General features: G+C 38.8%; 1 protein-coding gene across 2 annotated transcripts in view; it reads left to right on the top strand.

Annotated features, from left to right (window-relative positions):
* The first annotated feature begins 485 nt into the window (after nt 1-485).
* Nucleotides 486-22,944, top strand: part of ABCD3 (ATP binding cassette subfamily D member 3) — a 45,300-nt gene continuing 22,841 nt past the window's right edge. The window contains exons 1-5 of one of the 2 annotated variants that reach the window (XM_042462712.1): nt 486-797; nt 14,710-14,743; nt 16,295-16,393; nt 18,931-19,019; nt 20,071-20,140. In XM_042462712.1, the coding sequence (XP_042318646.1) occupies nt 670-797; nt 14,710-14,743; nt 16,295-16,393; nt 18,931-19,019; nt 20,071-20,140 (420 nt within the window). In that variant the 5' untranslated portion in view covers nt 486-669. Of the gene's footprint in view, nt 798-14,709; nt 14,744-16,294; nt 16,394-18,930; nt 19,020-20,070; nt 20,141-21,218; nt 21,289-22,944 lie in introns of both variants that reach the window. The other variant, XM_042462711.1, reaches the window with a different exon arrangement.

The following is a 22,944-nucleotide window of genomic DNA, read 5'->3' as shown; positions in this document are numbered from 1 at the left end:
TCTATATATGTGTGTGTGTGTGTGATATAGATAGATATCTGTACATATGTGTGTGTGTATAGATAGATATCTGTATATATATGTGTGTGTGTATAGATAGATATCTGTATATATATATATATATATATATATATGCGTGTGTGTGTGATATAGATAGATCTCTCTCTCTCTCTCTCTCTCTCTATATATATATATATGCGTGTGTGTGTGTGATATAGATATCTGTACATATATGTGTGTGTGTGTATAGATAGATATCTCTATATGTGTGTGTGTGTATACACCTGTATATATATATATATATATATATGGGATATATCTTTGAATTCTACTCTTTGATGTTATTGTTAGTGTAGCGTGTGCTGTAGGGAATGTGTGGATAAACGCTGTTGTGATTGGTGCTACTTAAGAGTAGCCTGCTGCCCCCTCAGCCATCGAGGGAGGGAGGGAAAGTGGGCAGAGCCAGAGGAAGAGGAGGAGGAGGGGCCGCCATTACAGCCTCCTTCTCCTCCTCTCCGACCGTCCCTTCCCTCATCCTTCCTTGCTGACAGAAGAAGGCAGGCCTCTCTTCCTTCCCGGCATCCTCCGCGCCAAGGAGGCCATTCCAGGCCGGCTGTCGCTGCTGCTGCTGCTGCTGCTGCTGCTGCCGCCGCCGCCGCCACCTTCGCCATGGCCGCCTATAGCAAGTTCCTGACGGCTCGCTCCTCGGCCATGGCTGGGGCCACCACCGCCGCCGCCTGCCTGGTCCTCTGCCTGCTCAGCAAACGGAGGAAGGCGGCTGCAGCCCTGAACCAAGGGTCAGTGCCATGGGAGGATATGGCACTGGAGGGGCAGGGAAGATGGAGGGCAGGAGGGGGGGGAATGAGGGCATCCATACTGGGGAGATAACCCGGTTTAGTACCGCTTTAACTTGTCTGGCTCTTTGCTATGGAATTCTGGGAGTTGGAGTTTGTTCTCTGGGCCCCACAACAAACTCCAACTCCCAGAATTCCATAGCAAAGAGCCACAGAAAGGTTTAAACCGGTACCAAACCAGGTTATCTCCCCAGTATGGATGCAGCTTCTCAACAGGTGTGTATTTGCAGCTTAATTTTCCTTTTAGATTCATCTCTTCTTCAATTCTTTTCCTTTCTTTTCATGGTGACCCTCTCTATCCTAGGGCTTTCTCCATTGAGAATTGGTTTGCCCTTGCCTTCTTCCCCTTGAGGCCAAGAGAGTGTGACTTGGCCAAAGTCACCCCACTGGGTTTCTATGGCTGAGTCGGGAACCGAGCCCCGGTCGGTCTCTTAGAGTCCTGGTCCGACGACCAAGTGGATTTAGAGCAGTCTGGACAAATGTGTTATGGTTAAGATAGGGGTTTATCACACTAGCGAGTTTCCACCGGCAAACGGGAGCTAAACAACCGGAGTCAAGCTGCATTTGAATTTAAAGAAGGCATGTAAATGCGGTTAGTTTTCCGCAGTGAAATAACGCAAAGTGCAGTAATACAAAGTTAATCCGTGGTTAAAGTGGAGGAATCCAGCAGCTTTTTAAAATTCAGTTTGTTCCGAATTTAAAAAGCTGCTGGTTTCCTCCGCTTTGCGTTCGGGTTAACTTCGCGTTGTTTCACATTAGCTGCAACGTCGTGTGCTAAACTTTGGGCATTTCCTGTTATCTTCGTGTTATATTGTGTTTAACTCCTGTTTTCCTGTGGGATCTCACTAGTGTGATAAACTCCCTAGTCCAACAACACTCAAACTGCTATGCCAAGTTGGGGTTTGAGTGTTAGGACTACGGAGAGCAGGGTTCGAATCCCTACTCAGCCATGGAAAGAACTCACGCTCTCTCAGCCTCAGGGGATAGATAGCAAGGGCAAACCTCTCTCTGAAGAAAGCTTGCCAAGAAAACCTCGGTCGCCATAAGTTGGAAAACCACTTGAAGGCACACCACAACAACAGACTCACAGGGGTGTTGTCAATTGACATGCATCTTGGAGGCACGCAAAATGTGGGTCTTTAGGTTATAGAGTTTTAATGATGTAAGCCGCCTTGATCCAATTGGAGAGGCAGGATATAAATACATTGTTGTTGTTGTTGTTATTATTATTTAAATCCATGTCTGCATTTCTTGGCCAGTGTGATATCGCTGGATGCTTTTGCATCATTTAGACCGGTGGTCCCCAAACTGTGCTCTTTAAGGGATTTTGGACTTCAGCTCCCAGAATCCCAGACTATTGGCCAACATGGCTGAGGCTTCTGGGAGCTGAAGTCCGAAACCTCTTAATAAAGGGCACAGTTTAGAGACCGCTGATCTAGCAGATGTGATTAATAGGATAACATAACAATCATAACAATAACAATACAGGAAGCCTGTAATCAGATAGATAGATAGATAGATGGAGAGAAAGAGAGAGAGAGAGAGAGAGAGATTAAGATCTTCACTTCTACTACTACTGATAGGGAACAAACAACTCAGTATGGTTGGTGGTTGTTGTCTCCATCTGAGATGATTGCCTTTGAGAATGCTTTGCTTAAGACAAATTGTGTAACCCTTTGGATGTTGCTAACTGCAAGTCTCATCAGCCATAGCCAGCTTTGCCAACGATGAGGGATGCTGAGAGATGCAATCCTGCAATATCTAGAGGGCCACATGTCGCCCACCTGTGACCTAAGCCTATTCAGTAGGTATGTAGTTGTAAGGAAGATAAAGAGTAGAAAGACCATTCCTCCAAAGTCTCAGTTTGTTCACGAAACAAAGCTGCCTCTTCCCTGTTCTCTAAAGAAAGGGAATGTTGTCACATTGATAATTTAAAGAGACAGGTGTCTTGTCTTAAAGTTATAGGCATTTGGTAATTGTAAAAATATAAACTGCCAGGTTTCTCAAAGAGGAAGTGGCACTTGACCTACAAACATAAAATACATGTGCAGAAATGTGTGTGAATCAGGGTTTTTGCTTCCTAAAGGTAGCTCCTCAGAAGGAGAATAAGTATTTCACATTGTTCGGCTTGGAAGAGAATCACAAATGTTTGGGGAGGAAATGTATTTTTAGATAAATCGAGATTGCTGTCTATCTACATAGGGCTTGCAAATCTGCAGCTGTGATAATTAAGGCTGGAGTAATAGTTTGGGAACTTGTGTTTGTGAAATCCTTAGCACCTACACACCATTTGGTTTCAAGGGTGTGCACAAGCATAATCAGGGCGTGACATCTAAAAGACGGGATCAAAGTCTGTGTTTCAATCTGACCCAGTCGGAGTAAAAATTTGACAGGACCAGGCAACATCAGTTTACTTGTTGATTGCTATATTGTTGGTTTCAAAGCACTTTTATGAATTTGTAAATTGTACACGCACACACACCAATGTTATGTATCTTTTAAAAACTTAGATAATTATATGTTGGATAGACTTAACAGGGTGTCATTTTGAGGAAGCGTCTGGTACACACTGAACCACATTTTAACTAGTTCTTAAGATATAACAGTAGCTCTCTTCTGAAACTGAATTTCTCAAAAAACCACTATCGCTCAGATGATCTGATGCACAAGTGGGTTTGCTGCTTTTATTTGGAAACAGATTTTCAGCATCCAGTGGCTCTTTTGAAGTGATTTAATAAAGGGGTAGCTGCTAATGTGTACTGTATCTTGCTCAGTTGTAAACATTAAGACTGGTCAAAGAACTGTAAAGATGCATTTTTTCACAGCCAGGTTCCCTAACCAGGTTTACTCAAGAGATGGTTTAATTTCAGGGGTGATTTCAAATTATATGGAACAGTTAGAAATGTGGGCCTCAAGAGAAGGTATTTTGGCCTTGTTTTGTAGTAGTATTACTATTTAATATTTGCGTAGAACAAAGTATGTATAGTGGGCCCTTATTATCCACTGGTGTTTGGTTCCAGGACCCTCCATGGTTACTAAAATCCTTGTGTGCTCAAGTCCCATTAAATGCAGTTGTGTAGTCAAAATGGTGTCCTTATATAAAATGGCAAAATCAAGACTTGCTTTTTGGAATGTATTTTGTTAAAATATATATTTTCAAGCAATGGGTGGTTGAATTTGTGGATAAGGAATTCGTGGATACGGAGGGCTGACTGTAACATTGAAATTGTCTGTCCAGATGGAAGGACTAATAGAATAGAGATCTAGCAAAAATATAAATTAGATGTTCTAATTAATTGTGAAATTATCAGTCTGTTGAATGTAAAAATGAAAAAACGAAGGTAGCTAGTGGTCAGTCTACTGAAGGACTGTGTGTTTTCCTAATATGAACATATTCTTGTATTTGAAACAGATTAATTTCCATTCCCGAGCCTGTTTCTCAAGTTGACCAGAGTACCACCGAGAATAACAAAAGCTGTTCAATCAGATGATGTGGTACAAAGTCTGAAACAGGTTTTCGTTTAACCTGTTGACTCATCACCTTTTTGACCTTCAGAGACTAAAGTCCATTTACTTTTAGAAGCTAACATGTTTCTGTCCTTCCTCACTTGCAGTGGTGGCTTGAATGTAGTGCTAATGCTAAAACAAACCACACACATTTTCTCTATCTGTATTACATAAAAGTGTTGCAAGTTAAACTACAACATTAGTCTGCTAATATTTATCACTGGATGTATTATACAAAGAGCTCTTGTACTGCCTTCGAGACTAACTGAAAGAAAATAGTTGGTAGCATAAGCTTTTGTAGCATAAGCTTCCATATGCAGATGAACAAAACTAAGGTCCAAAACCCACAGCAGAAATAATCCAGTTTGAGACTGCTTTAACTGCCCTGGCTCAGTGCCAGGGAATCCTGGGAATTCTAGTTTATTGTGGCACCAGAGCTCTCTGACAGAGAAGACTAAACGTCTCACAAAACTTCCGTTCCCAGAAAATTCCCTAGCATTGATCTGAAGGCAGTTAAAGCAGTCTCATATTAAATTATTTCTGCAATGTCTTTTGATACTAAGTCTGCAAAAATTTATGCTATCAACCTCTTGTGCTCAGTCTCAAAGTTACTACAAGATCCCTGTGCATACTGACTGACAAAGATTAACAGATCTATGCCTTTGGAAATAAACTAATTACACATTTAATTCCACTTCTGAAATATACAACAAATATCTTGCAGACTGAGAATTTAATTCCTTATATATGAACAATACGTGTTTTATGTGGAAAGGTTAGCATAAGTAGAGAAACTTGGGTGTTGAGATACTTTTATTTTGTGCAACATGTTTTATCCAGTCAGAGAAATAAATCAGAGGTAAATACCGTACTAATTTCTTCTACTCAGTCTTGCCAAATGTAAGGCTCAGAAGCCTTACCAGGCCCTCTTAAAATCCCCAGCTGCACTACATAGTTCTCTTCTCGGCTAGAAAGCTATTGACTTGAATACAACAGAACTGGCATACAATGAGTAATGTTTATTATTTTTATTTGTCCATGTTTGAATTTTTAATTGTGGTAATTCTAAAAAAATATATGGATGCATCTTTGATGGTCAGAAATAATTCAGTCTTGTCATTCTGCCAGCTGCAGAGTTTTGGTCATCAGAACTGAGAAGGCCATGACCCCCCTGTGTGTCACCAGAATCTGGGAAGCTCTCCAAAGTACAGATATCTGAGCAGTGAAGATGAGATGAGAAAAGGACAGAGGGACTCAATAGTGCAATCCCACTCATTCTCTGAATTTTCTCCAGTGTGGACTATCAATGAGATTCAGGCCTAAGCCTTAAAAACAGTGGCTTTTACTGCATACCACAGTGTAAACCTTTCTGGCCCACTATCCATTTTGAATATGGCAGCTCTCAAGGCGTTCAGCAGGTATATAGTTCATAGAACCAGAAATAAATACGGGTTATTATTTTTTAAATTGGAGAGGACTTGGAATGGAGGAGGAGACAGGAATGTCAGGGATATTTGGATTGGAGGGGTAGAGAACTGTTTTTCCATGGAAAATAATTTGGGAAGGCAGGCAGTGGCATGTGTAAAAGGAAACCTAGATCTTGAGGAATTTAGAGGATGTATAGATCCCCATGGTAGAGATTTGGTAGCTGATGGTGCAGCTATGGTGTAGGTGAAAAGATTTGGGTAAACAAAAGATACTATTGTGGCACCTTAGAATTCGACAGTGACTTGTATTTTTTTAATAAGTTAACAAATCGTCCTGTTATTCATGAGCAGATTTTAAATGAAGCACAGGGGCCTCTCACACCATTTTGAAGGGAGGCATGCCTTCAGCTCAGTCTATGAATCTCCAATGTTATTATCCTCCTGAACTGTAACTGTGTGGGGTTTTTTACTGGTGAAAAATAGGATCTTTAAATTTAATTATTTAATTTAAATATAAACATTAAAAATGATACATTTGGCTTGGTTTACTGGTCTCCCTCTCTGTGTGTGTTTGCAAGCAGCCTCCTCCTGATCCTATAAATGCACAGAAGGTAAGAGTGCCTCATTTTCATTGGGTATGGAGAAGGTGGCAAATGACAGCTGTTTCTGAACTCAGGATGAGCGACAGAAAATCCTTCTCTGATGCAGAGAGTATGAGAGAGAAGTGGGATGTTTTCCCATTTTCACTGTGATTTGGAGAGGACAAGAAACCGTGTAAGAATCGTAGTCTGCAAACTGCAGATCAAATGATAGCTCAAGGGAAGGAAAGTGTATTGCTGTTAATCTTTATGACTAGAGGAAAGAGGCACTTGTCGCTTATATCTTGCTTTTGGAAAAGGTCAGGTGTTGGCTTTAACAAATATATTTTGCCACATAGCACAAGCTCCCCTGACAGAGTTCGGTGATCTTACTGGAGTGTGTAGGTGTTAAAACAATGAGGCAAGTGCAGATAGGGTTATTCGTCGTCTTCTTACTAGGTGAACAGGGTATGATTATTAAACTAAAAAAAAACAACACCACTTTTATAACACTGTAGTACTTGAGTCACACTTTACTCTTTATTCCAAAGGAGTTATGAAACTGGATGAAAGTTGAGGTCAAGTATCTTGAGAAATACTGTAGCAATAGTGTCGTATCTAGCAGTGTTAGATTACCGTATACAGTGCTTGACTTCTTTACAGGCCACATACTTTGTAGAGAGTTCCAGGATAATAGGCCTCTTGTTAGAGGTTTCATGCTTAGTGAATTTTCCCAGATAAAAACAACAGTATGAACCTCTCTAAAGGTGTTTAAAAATTTGAAATGTCAAAGCTGTTGCAGTCAAAGACAGGTGGCATCCAGATAAATGGTTGGAGCAAAGTAACATTAAGCACTTTGGATTAGAGTGGTTTTTTATTATGTTTTTTGTCATCCAGGCCCCTAGCCAGTTATGTTACCTGAGGTGGAAAAGCAAATAGTCCCACTTCTTCCCAAGTCAACAACAGTACTCAAGGCTAGCCAAGTTATTTTGATGCCTGAGCCAAAAATCCTGCATGTATTTGTCCCCAGAATAAAAAATGCAGTAATATATGTGACAGTTTACTGCCTTTTTGTGTGGCACCCCAAATCCGCTGCTTGACATCACTGCCTCACTTTGACTAAAGACGAGGCTGACCTTGCTGTCAGTGTAGCAAACGGGAACTGCCCATATCTTAACTAAAAGTCAGAAAAAGAAAAAAAAACTCAGAGAGGTGTTTTCCTTCTAAAATGCAAACTATTTAGGGTTATGGGAAAGTCTGTGTTTTCTCCAATATCATTGTAAGCTTTCTGAGGAAGCCTTAGATTACTCTTGAAAATTTTGAATCTCAGCGAAAGAAGCAAACACTTGGTAGGGTGTATCGTATATACTTGACTATAAATCGAGAAATGTATGCCCCAAAATTGACCTTAAAATCCTTGGTCACCTTATATACAGGTCAGTACACTAATACTGGTTAGAAAGGTTCTAAAACAAGCACCCCTCAATGCCCCACTCTTCCCCAATCTTTGTGTCTCAAGGCAGGAAGTTTTGTGTGTTTGTGTGTGTGTTGTGAAAGAGTTTCCCAATCCGATTTGAAAGCCTTCTCTTCTCATCAAAGAAACACCCCATTTAGTTCCACTTCTTTCCCTTCCCAGTCTGATTTGAAAGCCTTCTCTTTCCATCAAAGAAATACCTCATTTACCTCCACTTCCTTTCCTCCCCAACCCAGTGTTAAAACTGTCCCAATTTGCAGCTTCAGGGAAGTGGCCCCATGTGGTCAGGAGAGGTCTAGAGAAGGTGAAATGGAAGTGGTGTTTTCCCCTTTCCATCCTTTGTTATAGCTCCCTAAGTTTTACCCTCGACTTACCCACAGGTCATATCAAAATCCATGATTTTTACCTTGATCTCTTCCTGTTGGAATAATGGATCCTGGGGAAAATGCTCAGATGAAGGTGAAAGGTGGCAAGGTTACCTGGAGTCACCCAGCTGTCATGATGAGTAAGCATTTGGACTGTACTAAGTCACAGGAAGTGACATTATCATGGGCAGAAATCTGCAAAATGACCCTGCATAGAGGGTTCACACAGGAAGAGACTGGACTAAAGTGCTTGAGAGGTGCACATGTATATAACAGAGGAACCTCAATGTGCCCCATGAGTGTTATGGTATCTGGTGTATTGCAAGTAGCTTTGTCCGTGAGGACAAGCTTACAGTATATACAGAGAAACAAAAAGTAAAGAGCCTCTTTGAGAGATATCTGCCTGGTGTCTTGTTTGTCTGCTTCTGGAAGGAGAGGGGAGATTCTTATGCCTGCACAGAGCTCAGTGTTGCTTCTCAGGTGGCCATTCAGGTGCACAGCTTTGGCGTGGTGCAATGCAGCCAGCGCAATCACGCTAACACTTCTCTGGACTTACACATGAGGTTGATTTGTACACGAGTATATACGGTATATATCTTTCTATAAGAACGTAAGATTTTTGCTTGGTAACAGCCAAAGTCCATTTACTCAGCCTTCTCTTTCTAACAATAGCTAAGGTGATTAGTGTTTTTGAGAAAGTATATAAGCAATCCCTGTAGACAAGTGCTTTTTCCTTTGTTTTGTCTGCCAATCTTGCTTCTTAGTCATTGAGTTTCGGGCCAGCAACTAGATCCTTTGTAGCACACAGCAGAGAAAAGTACTCCTGCATTTTATCCTTTTAGTCTCTCCCAAAAGAATATCATGGGACTTGTTCAGTACAAAGAACCTAACTTTATACAATGGCCTACTGTGTGTTAGTTTTGCTTAATGCTGCATAAAATATATGAAGCTGCAGCCCAAAGGTTGCAGTATGCAGTAAAAATACTGAAAGTGAATAGAAAGAGGTTAAATGATAGATTTGTGATCAGAATTCAGTCCAATTATAGTAATGGCTAAGATTTTCAGTTGCACAATAATTAGTTCAAAACTTTTTGAACAACTAAAAATGTTCCCACGGTGAAGTGGGCAGATGATTCTGCCACCTGAATGTTTTAAATTCAAATACTTGTAAAAACTGCAGATAAAAGCCTAAATCCTGTTGTTGGTTCCAACTAGACTAAACCCATTAGATCAGTAGTAGTAAGTCATCACTTACTACTGAGGTTCTATTGATTTAATGGGTCTCCTCTGTTTGAATCTAATAATAATATTTAGGTGAGAAAGAAGCATTTGTTCCTTTGTGAAAGAAAAAAAAAAGTTTGCTGGGACACCTGTATAAATAGCCAAACACCCAGACTTTATGTTATTTAGAACTTTGTTTTCTCATGCTTAATTCATCTTAATTCACATAGCAAATTGAATAAGTTTTATTTAATTGTCGGGTACCTTTGTTTACAATAGTTTGCATATTTTAATGTACAGTACTCTTTCCCTAGATTTTTACAGAAAAAGTATTTTGGAACCAAAGTCTCTTGAGAGCCTTATGAAGGGTAGAAAAAAGTGTCTGATGGCTCGCAGCGTTTCTGGGAAGGGAGTCAGAAGTTGGCTGGCTGAGAACAGAAGTGTGCAATATGTCAGTGTATAAAATCTGTAAACACCCTTCCATTTTATGGAATTGCCTTACTTGGTGAAAGGTAACATGTTACCTTATTACATCACCTTTGAGCTTTGATCTCTGCGATAGATACTGTACATGGGTCAAAAAGGAAATGTGGGAAAGAAGCCAGAAGTATATACAGGCTTTAGTTATTGTCAAAAAACAATGTTATTTTCATTAATATTGCTGCTCATTAATGAGAACTGTATAATAAACAGGCAAGAAAGAAAATTTAATTGATTCTGCTTGGATATTTACACAACCTATGCTGCAGCTTCCCAGTCCACCAGTGCCATCAGTGGTACCCATAGCTCTTAGAAACAAGGGTACTGTTTCCCCCCCCCCCCCTCTGGCTGTGTTGCACAAGGTAGCTTAGGTAGAATTTGGAGAAAGGAGGAAAGGGAATGTTTGTTTATCCTTCCTATTCCAGAAACCAGCTAAAAGGAGAAGGAAGAAGAGAGCAGTGGCAGCAAAGAGAATGGCCACAGGTGATCTGCCAAAACTGGCTTCCTGTCAAACCAAGCGTAGGAAGGAGTTGTGAGAATAATTAGCCACGTTGCCTTCCAGCCTCTGGGTAGAAATTACTGAGTGTAGGATAACTGAAGTAAGCCTTTCCTCATTAAGGAGGATCATGGGATTTGTGAGGAAACCTCACGAGTATTATCAGTTTTGATTCTGTCATCATCTTCTGTCCTCCTTCTTTTCCTTTTGGTGAAGGGGAAGGGGACTTGTTAAAAGAAATGCAGAGACGCTACCCTTTGCACTAGATCCCAACAAAAGGTTTTGCTGCCCAGCACTCATGGGATCTCAAAGTGCTTTGTTCTGCACCAACATTCAGACTTAACCTTTCTCTTAGACTTAGTCCAGTTTCATGAAGTCTGATTTAGGACCCTGGTATGTAACCCAACATTTGATGTCTTTTAGTACAACATACTATATCAATAGTGGCTATATTCAGCTACTGAAGGTGCCTGGGGCTAGGTTAGTCTCCACTTCCCGGAGGACGTTTTCCACAGCTGCCCCAGCCCTTTGGAATGCGCTGCCCATAGAGCTCCGCTCGTCTACTACCCTGGCCCAATTTAGGAAGGACCTTAAAACCTTCCTATTCCAACAGGCATTCCCCGAATAAATATCCTGTGGGCCTCCCTCCTCTTTCGTGGCCAAGAGGTTGGGCTATGGGGCTTTTTACTGTTGGTTTGTTTTAATGTGCACTGTTGATTGTATTTTAACCTGTTGTGAGCCGCCCTGATCGAAGGAAGGGCGGCATATAAATAAAAATTTTATTATTATTTATTATTTATATTTCTATACCGCTTCTACTGAACTAAGCAGTCTCTAAGCAGTTTACAAAGTGTAAGCTAATTGCCCCCAGCAAGCTCAGAACTCATTTTAGCGAACTCGGAAGGATGCCAGGTTGGAGCCCCTGGCTGGAATCAAATTCACAACCTTGTGGCTGTGGGTGAGTCACTGCAGTACTGGCATTTAAGCACTGCACCATCAGGGCTCCCTACTGAGTTCTGTATTGGTTTGTAGATTAAATTATAAAGTGATATGCCTTTGTACGTTTTACTTACTTGCTGCACACCTAGTAATTCAGGTTATGCCATCTACTAATTGTACATCTGTGCACTTTCTTAATTTCCAAATGGAACTACCTTTCCAAGTTGGTTGCTCAGCCAAATTTCAGATTTAAAAGACCTGCATAATTGCCCCAGGCAAGAATTTTGAAAGTCACAGAAACCAGTTAACTGCACAACTGTGAGAACTTCTGAACAAATTTCACAATTCTCTTGCTCCACATTATAACATTGTAGTGCCGTATTTCTCCTCCCCCCAAACGTACTGGTGAAGATTCTTCTTAATTAGAAGTGTAATGTACCATATATACTTGACTATAAGTTGACCATGTATAAGTTGAGGGCAGGTTTTGGGGTCAAAATTGTGGATTTAGATATGACATGTGGATAAGGGTAAAACTTAATAGCATGTAACAAAGAATCTAAAGAATGAAGCAAAGGAAAATAATGGAGGCATAACTGTTTGAGCTCACCTTAAAGGATGGATGGATGGATGAGAGAATAGAGGGAGATCAGTGCTTCCAGGGCATGTTCAACTCTTGGCTTTCACCAGGGGATGGTTATATATTAAAGTACAGTACTTACATTGACCCATGGATGTCGATTCAGTTTTTGGGGTCAATTTTTGACTAACATTTCTAGACTTATACATGGTTATATACAGTAATACAAAGACCATAGCTTAGAAAAGCTACTTTTTAAATATACCAACTTCCAGAAACTCTCAGCCAGAATGGATCATTTTGCTAATGGCTGATATGAAACGTTGCATTCCAAGAAATTGCTCAGTGACAATCATACTACAAAATCAAGGATGTGATACAGCATCCTATTGCTCTTTGAGTCACCCAATATTGTACAGTCAGCCCTCCTCATCCACAGATTTTTTTATTTATGGATTCAAGTATCCACGGCTTGAAAATATTATAAAAAAATAGAAATTTCAAATAGCCAAGATTGATTTTGCCATTTTATATAAGGGACACCATTTTGCTATGCCATTGTATTTAATAGGACTTGAGCATCCATGGATTTTGTTATCCACAGGGGTTCCTGGAACCAGACCCCAGTGGATAATAAGGACCTATTATATTGTTTAATATCTATATAAAAATGCAGTGAGCATGATTTTTCAAATCTGAGTGTCATTGATTTCTGAAGAGAAGTGGAACAGATATTTAGGCATCAAGCATTGATATTCCTCTTCAGAAGTTTAAGTTCAATACACGGAAGGTGGAGCAGGGCTTCTTTTTTTGAAGGGTATTTGAGTCACATGTCTGCATCTTGTTCTGTGTGTAACCCCCATTGCAAACATTATTTATGTAATGTGTGAAGGGAGCAATGAACTCAAAGTATTGTGAAACAGTCTGGTTGAATTGTTATTCTTTTTTGTAATAACGTGATGAATTTTCCCCATGTGTATATCCTTAAAGGATTTCTGAGGCTTTCATTAAAATCTCTGGGCACTTTCCAGTAGGAGTTTCTTCTGAGTCATAGTTTTTGTATAAAAAGTTATGAGGAGAAGATTTTCATGAAGATTATTTTTCTGCAAGCAAAAACAGTAATGACTTGTGCTCTTTCTCACCCATTCTTCCTGCAGGAATATATGGTGACTAGCTTATCAGCCCCCAAATATTTCATGCTCTTTTCTCACCTGACAATATCACCTATTTAGATTGTTAGTGCTTATTCTTATAGCTTGGAGTGTAAGACTATTAAAATCCTGAAATATTATTGTTATAGCTCATGTCAGTTGTGTAAAATTAAATATTAAGCTATATCAATAGAGTGGTCATGTCTAGTAACTTAAATATTTGTAATTCACCTGTTTGTAATGCATCTGTAAAGATACAAACAGTGCACCTGTGCCATATGTGGGCACACCATATGCGGCTTTCAGCTTACACTGAAGCCGTGCAATGGAAACAGCAATGGCACACGCACCACACCGCATGCACAAGCCCCATTGTTTTCAATGGGGCTTATGGTGTTATTTCCCTTATGCAGGGGAGGGGGGTGTCCAGAATGGATCCCCACGTAAGGCGAGGGCCAACACTAATTTTTTAGTCCATGAAAATAATGACTTTAGAATGTATTACATTACCCCAAGACAAAAGATATAATGATACATATGGGAAAAGTTTGTGGTAAAGTAAATGGTTACTATTGTCTACTATGGGGTAGAGTAGAGTATTATTGTCCTAAATAATTGTATTTTGGGAAGTGCATAGCATGATTAAAAACAACAACCATGTTCTTTCTGTTTGAGAGAGGTGGGGTGAATGTACATTGAAAATATTTTCCCTGTGATAAAAAGCACATGGTATAACAGCTGAAGAGTATCACTTTTCAGATATGTGGGAATTACTTTGTCATTTAGTTCTCAATTCAGTGCTTATACAGTGGACCCTTTTTTACACAGTGGAAGGGAAATACCGTGGGACCTCAAGTCCTATTGATTTTAATGGTGGCACGCTCCAAGCATGTGTGCCATTAAGAGGGCTTGCTGTCCGCGTGACCTTGAGTCCACATATGGCGAGCCCACATATGGCACGGGTGCGTCATATAACCAAATTTTCATATCAGTGTGGAAAAGATACTCCATGCATGTTCTAAATATAGTACACTATCCTCTGGTTCAATCTTGATATTTCGAAATTACTTTTTCATTCAGAAAGTTAAGGAAAATTTATTTCTCATATACCCTTTAACCACATCCCTAATCTACAAAATTGTGATGTAAAGGACCAAAGCAAAGGAAAACTGTCCAAGAATTTAACAAAATTCTGCCAGGCATAACTGTTTGCGCTCACCCTAAAGGCTTGATGGATGAGGAGGGAACTAGGTAAATGGCGGCTATATATTGCTGTATCAACACTGGGAAGGTTTCTTATAATACTGCTATCTGTGGTTGTTTAAACTAGGGTTGTGTAGCATATACAAGAAATGTAATCCTAATGAAGGTTATAATATTGGATGAGAATTTTGGAAAGTCTGGCATTATCCTTCCATTGGAACGAAAGATTAATAGAGAGATTGGCTGAGAGATTATGCAATGTGCCAAACAGCTTTCACATTAAAAACAAAAACAAAAAACCTTCTACTCATTCTTCATTCTCTAAAGAAACAGTTCAGGGTTTTGATGTTTTTATTGGTTATCTTGTCATAAATTCCTCACCAGAATTAAAAAGAAATATTTTGATTAAAAATGTAAACCTCTTTCATTTTCAGAAAGAAAAGTGATAAAACGTTATCCGGCAATGAGGTGAGTTTTTCAGGATTTAAAATGTAAAATACAGATGAAGTAATTGCTGTTAGTCCAATATTTCCAAGGAAAAATTCAGTGAGATTATTGAAATGTTAGGGCATGCCCAGAAGAGTAAACAAACAATTCCATAGGAGAGGGTTCATCCTCTCAATTAGTTTATAGAATGGTAGAATGAAGTGTTTGATGTCTCTAGCCAATATAGCTAGATTGATAGTCTCAGAAAGAAATCCTGCTAAATTCACATGGGTGTGTGCCCAGGTAAGTGGACAGAGGATTGTGGCTAACAGGAGCAAGTCAAATGAAATCTTATTCTTTATGACAGTATTATATGTAGCTTTTGTAAATGGAAATATCTCTGCTAGATGTTAAGTATGTGTTACCTAACACGTATAAGAACAAAAAGATGTTCTGCACTATTTTGTGTGGGAAAACTATGGGTTTCCTCCTTTAAAATCACCTGTTTCCCCTCCCTGCCATTTAGTTGACACTTGCAAAGAAGAGCAGCATTTCTGCCAAGTAAGCGCCCAAACCTACTGTGTCAAGTGACAGAGTAGACTGCTTCTTTACACATAGGTAGAACCATTGATTGCAACTGTTGCACCTTACTGCTTTAAGCTTTTCCCTTACTGTATGTTAGTTCACAATGTTTTTGCATGGCAAACTGGAGCTGTGCTCATATTAGATCCATTTAGAAGCAAGCCATTGTGATGCAGTGTGCTGAGCTTTGGACTGCATCCCTGGAGAGCAGGGTTCGAATCCCCACTTGGCTATGGAAGCCCACTGAGTGACCTTGGGTAAATCACACTCTCTGAGCCTCAGAGGAAGGCAAAGATAAAACTCACTCTGACCAAATCTTGCCAAGAAAATCCTGTGATAAGTTCACCTTAGGGTTGACATAAATTGGAAGCTACTTGAAGGCACACAACAAGAAGAAACACTGATATAGTGGTATTATATATAAAAGCATAGTAGTGCCCAGTGGTTCCATTCCAATTACGTCAACTTTATATAATTTCTGAGGGCCTGTTGAATCCTTGCATAAGTTTCATATCCAATACTTGATTCTTTGTACAAAGCATTACAGAACTCATTACTTCATTGAGCCAGGTATTATTTCCAATAATTGAAATGGTTGTTCCACTAGCTGTTATTCTATTGGCAACTTGTGTTCCTCCAGTTGTTGGACTGCAACTCCCATCAACCCTTATTACTGGCTTTGATGACTAGGACTCACGGGAATTATTTCTGGAGGGCCAAAGATTACTTTTTCCTGTGCCAGCAGAAGTGAACAGTGTCTCACTTCATACTTCTCCCACTACCACAACACTGGGCACAACCATAACAAAACAAAGCAAACACTGCCCTCTTTGAAAACTGAAAGATTAGGGCTCTGAAAGATTAGGGCTCTGAAAATAATTCATATAGAAAGCTTTAAAAATGAAGAAGGTAATTAATATATTCTGTATTGTAGTAGACTACATTCAGTTCACCAAAATAGTTTTCAAATATAAAAAAACAAACTGTCTTGTGTAATCTTTTCATGTGCAGAAAGAAGTCAAAAAAGAGCGAGCTGTAGTAGACAGAGTTTTTTTTGCAAGACTATCTCAGATCCTGAAAATTATGGTCCCCAGAACATTTTGTAAAGAGGTAAGTTCCAGGAGAGGATCATTGTCTCTAATTATGTTGCTCTTATTTGTCATCAGCGCTAGAAATGTAGATACTTGCTACTGTCATTTATGCCAACCTATTTCTGTGCAATCTTATCAGTTGTGTAAAATCAGACTTAGCATACTGAATAGGTTATTTTTAGTAAGTATAATCATTTCAAAATTGGGTATCATACAGTTTTATATATATATCCTTGACTACATACTCAACACTAAGATGATTGGAGTTATAGAGCCAGTGTCAGCATTAAGCCTTATCAACAGAAACAATATGGAGTGAGTATGAAAAGAGCTGCATAATGTGGTTTATAGGTTTTTCTCTGGAAAACCCAGATTAAAAGTCTTCTCAGACTATTATTTCCAATGACAGTAGACATTTATGAACCTGTTGTTTTAAAACTAACTTGTCTTGATTCTCAAACTAGATCTTGTGTTTTGATCTTTTTAAACAGTAAAGGAAAAATACAAAATACAGAAAAATACAAAAACAGGACACACCTTTTAAAAACTCAGAGCGTAACAGGGACTTACTGAGAAATCAGCAGCATCCCAGGGTATGCTCAATTTGTTATGTTCACCCAAACCTTCTTAAATGGTAGTGTCTTCACAGTTAGCTGAAAATTAAGGAATAATGTAACCTAATGAATCTATGATCATTCTTTGAAAAAGTCCTTTTGTGGCCATCAGTTGGAGGGTAGAAACCAAATTCTTATTAATTCCTATTAGGAGTTGGTTCTTTTAGCTGTTCTTCCCTGACCACATATTTATTGATTTTGTTTTATTTATATCCTTCCTTTCAGCTAGAGTTGGGATGCAAGGCAGTTTGCATCATATTTTTTAAAAGTTCCAGTGAAAACATAAGCTAAAAACACAAATTAAATAGTACTTACAGTACTGAACAGATTAATCCATTTAAAGCAATTTTAAAACAGAACACAAATAATAAATAAGCAGTAAAATATAAAACAGCCAACATGGTGTAGTGGTCTGAGCATTGTACAACTCTGGAGTTCAGGGTTCAAATCCCAGTTTAACCATGGAAATCCACTGGGTGACCTTGGGCAAGAAACACTCTCTCAGCCTCAGAGGAGGGCAAGGGCAAACTCCCTCTGAACAAATCCTGTCAAGAAAACCCCTTGATAGGGTCAGCATAAGTTGGAAACTATTTGAAGACAAAAAACAAAATAGGAAAGTCCAGAACCCTCATCTTAAATCCTCTGATGGTAAAAGGTAGTTAAATGCCATTCAGAGATTTAAGGCCGGAACAGACGGCCACGAAGGGGCAGCTTGAAGCTGTCCCCGCCAAAGACGCATCGGGGCTGTGGCAAACACATGTCGTGCCCCCAGTCCACCCTGAACCCAGCCCAAATAGGAGTAGAAAAGATCCACGCCTATTTGGGTTGGGAAAGAGCAGTCTTTCCCAGCCTTGCTACGGCCCCAAGTCAGCTTCTGGGCACTCTGGCGGTGTGCGGTGTGTAAACCCTGTACCACCGGAGCATCTTCGCAGCACGTGGTGTGTAAACGCTGTGCTCCCAAGATGCCCGAAAGTGGGCTTACATATGCCATGTATTCTGGCCCTTAGGGACAGATAACCAGAAAATCAAAACCGATGATGACGATACAGAATTTGAATCATTTGTTTCATATAACAATTTCTGTTTAAAATCACTTTTGGCTGCACTTTGATCTCCTGAAGTCTACAAACATTTTGAGGGTGTTCTTATGTAGGACAAGTCCCAGTAATCTAGTCTGGCTATTAATAAAACATGTGTGGACTGTTAATACAATGGGCCCTTGCTATCAACTGAGATTTGGTTACAGGAAGCCCCCCCCCCCAAAGATACCAAATCTGTGGATGCTTCAATCCCTTAAAATACAGTAGTGTAGTAAAATGGTGTCCCTTATATGAAATGGCAAGAGCAAGCTTTACATTTTAAAATTTCTATTTGTTTTAATATTTACAAGCTGTGGCTGGGTAAATCTGTGGATATGGAGGATTCACTGTATTCTAGCCTACATACTGAGAAATGCAGATGGTATTTATACATTTACTGGAGTTCTGAATGGGAAAGGAAAGAATGCTTATCTTGGGGAAACAACTGTATTATGCTGTGTCTTCTGCAGAAGTAAAAGAAATGGCCTAAGATTAGCATAATTTCTGATGATGATGATGATGATGATGATGATGATGATGATGATAAACTGTTGTTGCAATCCTGTCTCCTTTGCAAATTGCCATTACTGAATGGTGTGAATGACATGTTGGTTTGGTTTTTGGTTGTGGTTTTTGGTACAAGTGGGCCACAGCTGCCTAACATTGCCCACATCTTATAAACATAAAACATAAATCGGACTGTGTCTGCTGTGCATTTCATGCCAAAGACTGGCTGAAATTTTTATGCAAAATCAATAAAAAGTAGTTTTTTGTGGTTGAGCTTGGTCCTTAAACCTTTTTCTAGAAATTCCTAAAGGAAAATGCAATCTCTAAACACTGTCTTCTCACTTCACTTATATTAGACAGGTTATTTGGTGCTTATTGCCATGATGTTGATACTTCGGACATATTGTGACATTTGGATGATTCATAATGGAACAGTTATTGAGAGGTAAGTGTTAGAAGTGATTTTAACATCATTTATTGACTGTTGTAACAGAAACTAAGGTTGTGTTCTCTAGAAATAAAGCTTACATCCGAATGACTGATATTTGATTTTAGAGCTTAAAGATAATGGCTCTTTTCACATGAAACAGGAAACCATAGTTTACTTCTGTGAAGAGAGCCATGGTAAATCTTCAGATTCTCTTCTTGTGTAGCTGTTTGAAGGACAAACTTTCATCTTTAAACTAACCATGGTTTGATCTTAGCTTGTTTTACTTAGTATAGTTTACACAAATTACATTTTCTTGAGATAAGATGTCACAGAGAATACTGTTTAGTTGAAAAATCAAATCAGAAACCTTTGGTCCCCGCACATCGAGAAAAGCAGGAGCACTTGAACTTAAAGCTACCTGTGTATCATTAAGTTCATTGCACTGCCATTGAGGTATAACTGTCATGAATTGAAAGTGGAGGCAAGGAAAAGCATTATCAAACTATTAGGTAGTTGATTTAAAAAAGCATTCTATCTGTTGGTGATTACATTTCTGTTTGATATACAAAAACATCAGGCAGCATATTTTGTCTATTTATTTGGAGAGTATTCATACAGTACAGTTCAAATGCAATATAAACTTATGGACAGACATCTTAGAATTTATCTGTGTTTTTTAAAAGAGAAGAAAGAATGTTCATGCTTTTTAAAAGCAAGAAGTATTCTGAGATTTAACTGTTTTTTTCCTTCTGAATTTCAAAGTACATTTTTTGAAAAGCTTATGTGAAATAATTAATTTTTTTAAACACCTTGTTTTTGGTCTCTGTTTTGACATTCTTGCAATATTGTTGTGTTCTGTCTAAAAATAATTTCTATGCAAACTGCTGGAGTACATTGTTCCATTGCTGTCCTACACATTATGTTGTCTATTTAAGTAAATTGTCTTTTGGTATTGCAATTGTGTGTAATTAAAAATTTTTTATACTTTATGTATTGTAAAGTTATAAACTAGAAACTCAGCCTAGCAGTAAAGTTGTTAAATTATGTACATTTTTTTTTCTTGCAGTGCAATCGTAAGCAGGGATCTGTCGCTATTCAAGAAATTCTTTATTAAATTTGTAGTTTCCATTCCACTGGTAAACAGATATTGTAAATATTAGCATGCATATATTACATTTATGCTCATAACTGATGCATAACTGAAGCAATTTGCTTTATATCTCCAGTGGTTTATGGCTTCAGAGATTTAGTTTGAACTGTATCAACTAAATTGTAAAGTCTATAGTGCTCCTATAGCTCTTTAATTTTCATCTTAATTGCTTCAGAATGTATATTCTTACAGTGAAACTGAATGCTGTTGGTGATCTTCGCTGTTGCTTTCTGTCTCTTCCAAAGAAAACCCTTTACCTAGGTTGAGATCCCTGCTTGCTTCCATTCTTGATCTAGGGATTACCAGACAGCTGCTTTCCTGTTTTGTTTTTAAAAGGCTGACATGATTATTCAGTCTGTTTAATTCTTCATTTGTTTTAACATATATCCATTTTAGATAACCCCTTTTTCATTTTGTCTTTACATGTTGATATGAACTTTGTTCAGATCAGCACTTTTCACCAAAATGGGCCTGTTAGTACAGTATTAGTTTTTTTTACAAAGAGCATGTGGCAGCCTCATAAAGTGGTAGCTCCCTGTAGTGCTGTCCTTCCCTTCTGCAACATCTAACATCATCGATGTCCTGATGTCAGTGTGATGTTTATTTTCTTCTAGTAGAAAATGATGTTAGGGAAAGGGGACAGGAAAATGCCTCTTGTCATGTTGATACCAGGCTATAGCAGGAGTTAATAACTAGGCATTGCAAAGAAGTGGAGTTGAATAATGAACTTGTTCAATTGCAGCTTTTCTCATTTGTAATATGTAGTACCTTCCTTAAAGAAAGAAAATATTTTGGAAGCCCTTAAGTGTTAATAATGCCTACAGTTAGGGCTACAGCAGTAGCAGCGAGAAGGTGAATGGGTTTCAGTAAGCAAGCTGTCACTTTGTCAACAGATGTGGGAGCACATCTGTAATGGCTCTCTGGTGGCTACAGAATCCTGCTTTCCCTGTTGAATTTCTTGTTCTGTGTACACCTCAAATGGCTTTCTGCTTGCTCTTGTGGAAACACTGCAGGATGGGTCTTGCTTCCTATGCCATTAACATTTTGCATGTGGTGGTTTGCAGTGCTATCATTGGTCGCAGTAGAAAAGATTTCAAGAGGTACTTGTTCAACTTCATCGCTGCCATGCCTGCTGTAAGTGGTGCTTTTTGTTTTTGTCATCTCTTTGATAAAAGTTAATGATATTGTTAATTCCCAATGAGGGGCAAACCAAGTTCTAAAAATGATTTTAAAATCTTACAGATGAAAGATCATGAGTGATCTCAAAAGGATACAAGAAATATATAATTTTTCCTTTACTTGGGCCACTTTGCACTTAGATTTAGTATCGGGTAATCAGTATTTTATGATGAAGAAGACTGTTAGTCTGCTATATTGCATTTTCCTAGCCCCACTGTGTCTGGATGTTCTAATAATTTCATTAAAAACCAGGGAGTCCAGGTAAAGGGAAGTGAAGGAGAAAATAATGAAATGCTCAATATCAGAAGTCTCAGAAACCTTTCCCAACATGGTGCCTCCCAGAGGTGTTGAACTGAAACTCCCACCATTTTCAGTCAACACAGTTAGTGACCATTCTGGGTAAAGAAGATGCAGTTCAACACATTTGAAGAATACCAAGTTATGGAAAGCTAGATTAAGTTATAAAACCTCTTTTCATAGCAGTAATAAAATTCTTTATAACATTTCCCATTTTAAAATAAATTGGCCACCTTGATAAATGTGTTTCATGTACTTTAAAAAATGTTCTCAGGTTTCTTTCAAATTGAATATCAGCTTAGTAAAAATTGTTTTACAAATGTGGGAACTTTGTGAGATTTTTGGGTTAAGACATTCTTGTTTTAGAATACTGTGGCTGCAAGCATTTGTTTAAAATACAAGCATAAAAAAAATATCCTGCCATACTCACAGGATTGGGTTAAATCTAATTTAAAAGATTCAAATAAAGGCAATAGGTTATATGTACTGGAAAGAATTATACTTTAAAACTCCAAATAAAATAATTTTAAAATACCACACAAATAATAGAAAAGAAGAAATATGTTTAAAATTTCAAGGCATTCATTTTAAAACTTCTGATCATCTCAAGCAGTTGTTGGAGGCCTACCCAGATACAAAGATCTTTGTCTGTTTTTGGAAGGGCAGTGAAGCAGCTAGATTTAACCCCCTCTGAAGAAGTTCCATAATCTGAATGTGGCCACGGGGAAACTTCTCTCTTGCTTCTCTACTAGACATGGTTCTGAAGGGATTCTTTCAAACCCCGTGAATATGTTTATAGGAGAATATAGTCTTTTGGGTAGCATGGGCTAGTCATATAGGGCTTTACTGGTCATAACCAGCATTTTAAATTGTGCCCAGAGATGGACTGGTAGCGGTTGTAATAAGTACAACCAGCCCAGGAAACCGTCTAACCACAGCATTTTGAACTAGTTGGAATTTCTGATCATTCTTCAAAGACAACCTCAAGTATAGAGCATATTGAAGTAATCCAGTTGGGATGTAACTAATGCATGAATCAAAATCTCCAGAAATGGGCATAACTGGTACACTAGATTTGATGGTACAAATGCAGTCTTGGGCACCTCCAAAACCTGGGGATCCAACTTTAGGGTTGAATCCAGGGGTACACTCAAACTGAGGATCTGCCTCTCCCAAGTGAATGTAAACTAATCCAGCATAAGCTAAATCTGTTTTCCTGATCTGCCTTCTGGCTGACTAGGTATACTTGCCTGGATTAAGCTTCAGTTTATTCATCTTCATCCAGTCCATTACTGACACAAGTAGGTTTAAACT

The sequence above is a fragment of the Sceloporus undulatus genome, chromosome 4 (genome assembly GCF_019175285.1).
Source record: "Sceloporus undulatus isolate JIND9_A2432 ecotype Alabama chromosome 4, SceUnd_v1.1, whole genome shotgun sequence".
Classification (NCBI taxonomy): domain Eukaryota; kingdom Metazoa; phylum Chordata; class Lepidosauria; order Squamata; family Phrynosomatidae; genus Sceloporus; species Sceloporus undulatus.
The sequence above is the reverse complement of the archived record's forward strand: the minus strand, read 5'-3'. Positions and strand labels throughout refer to the sequence as shown.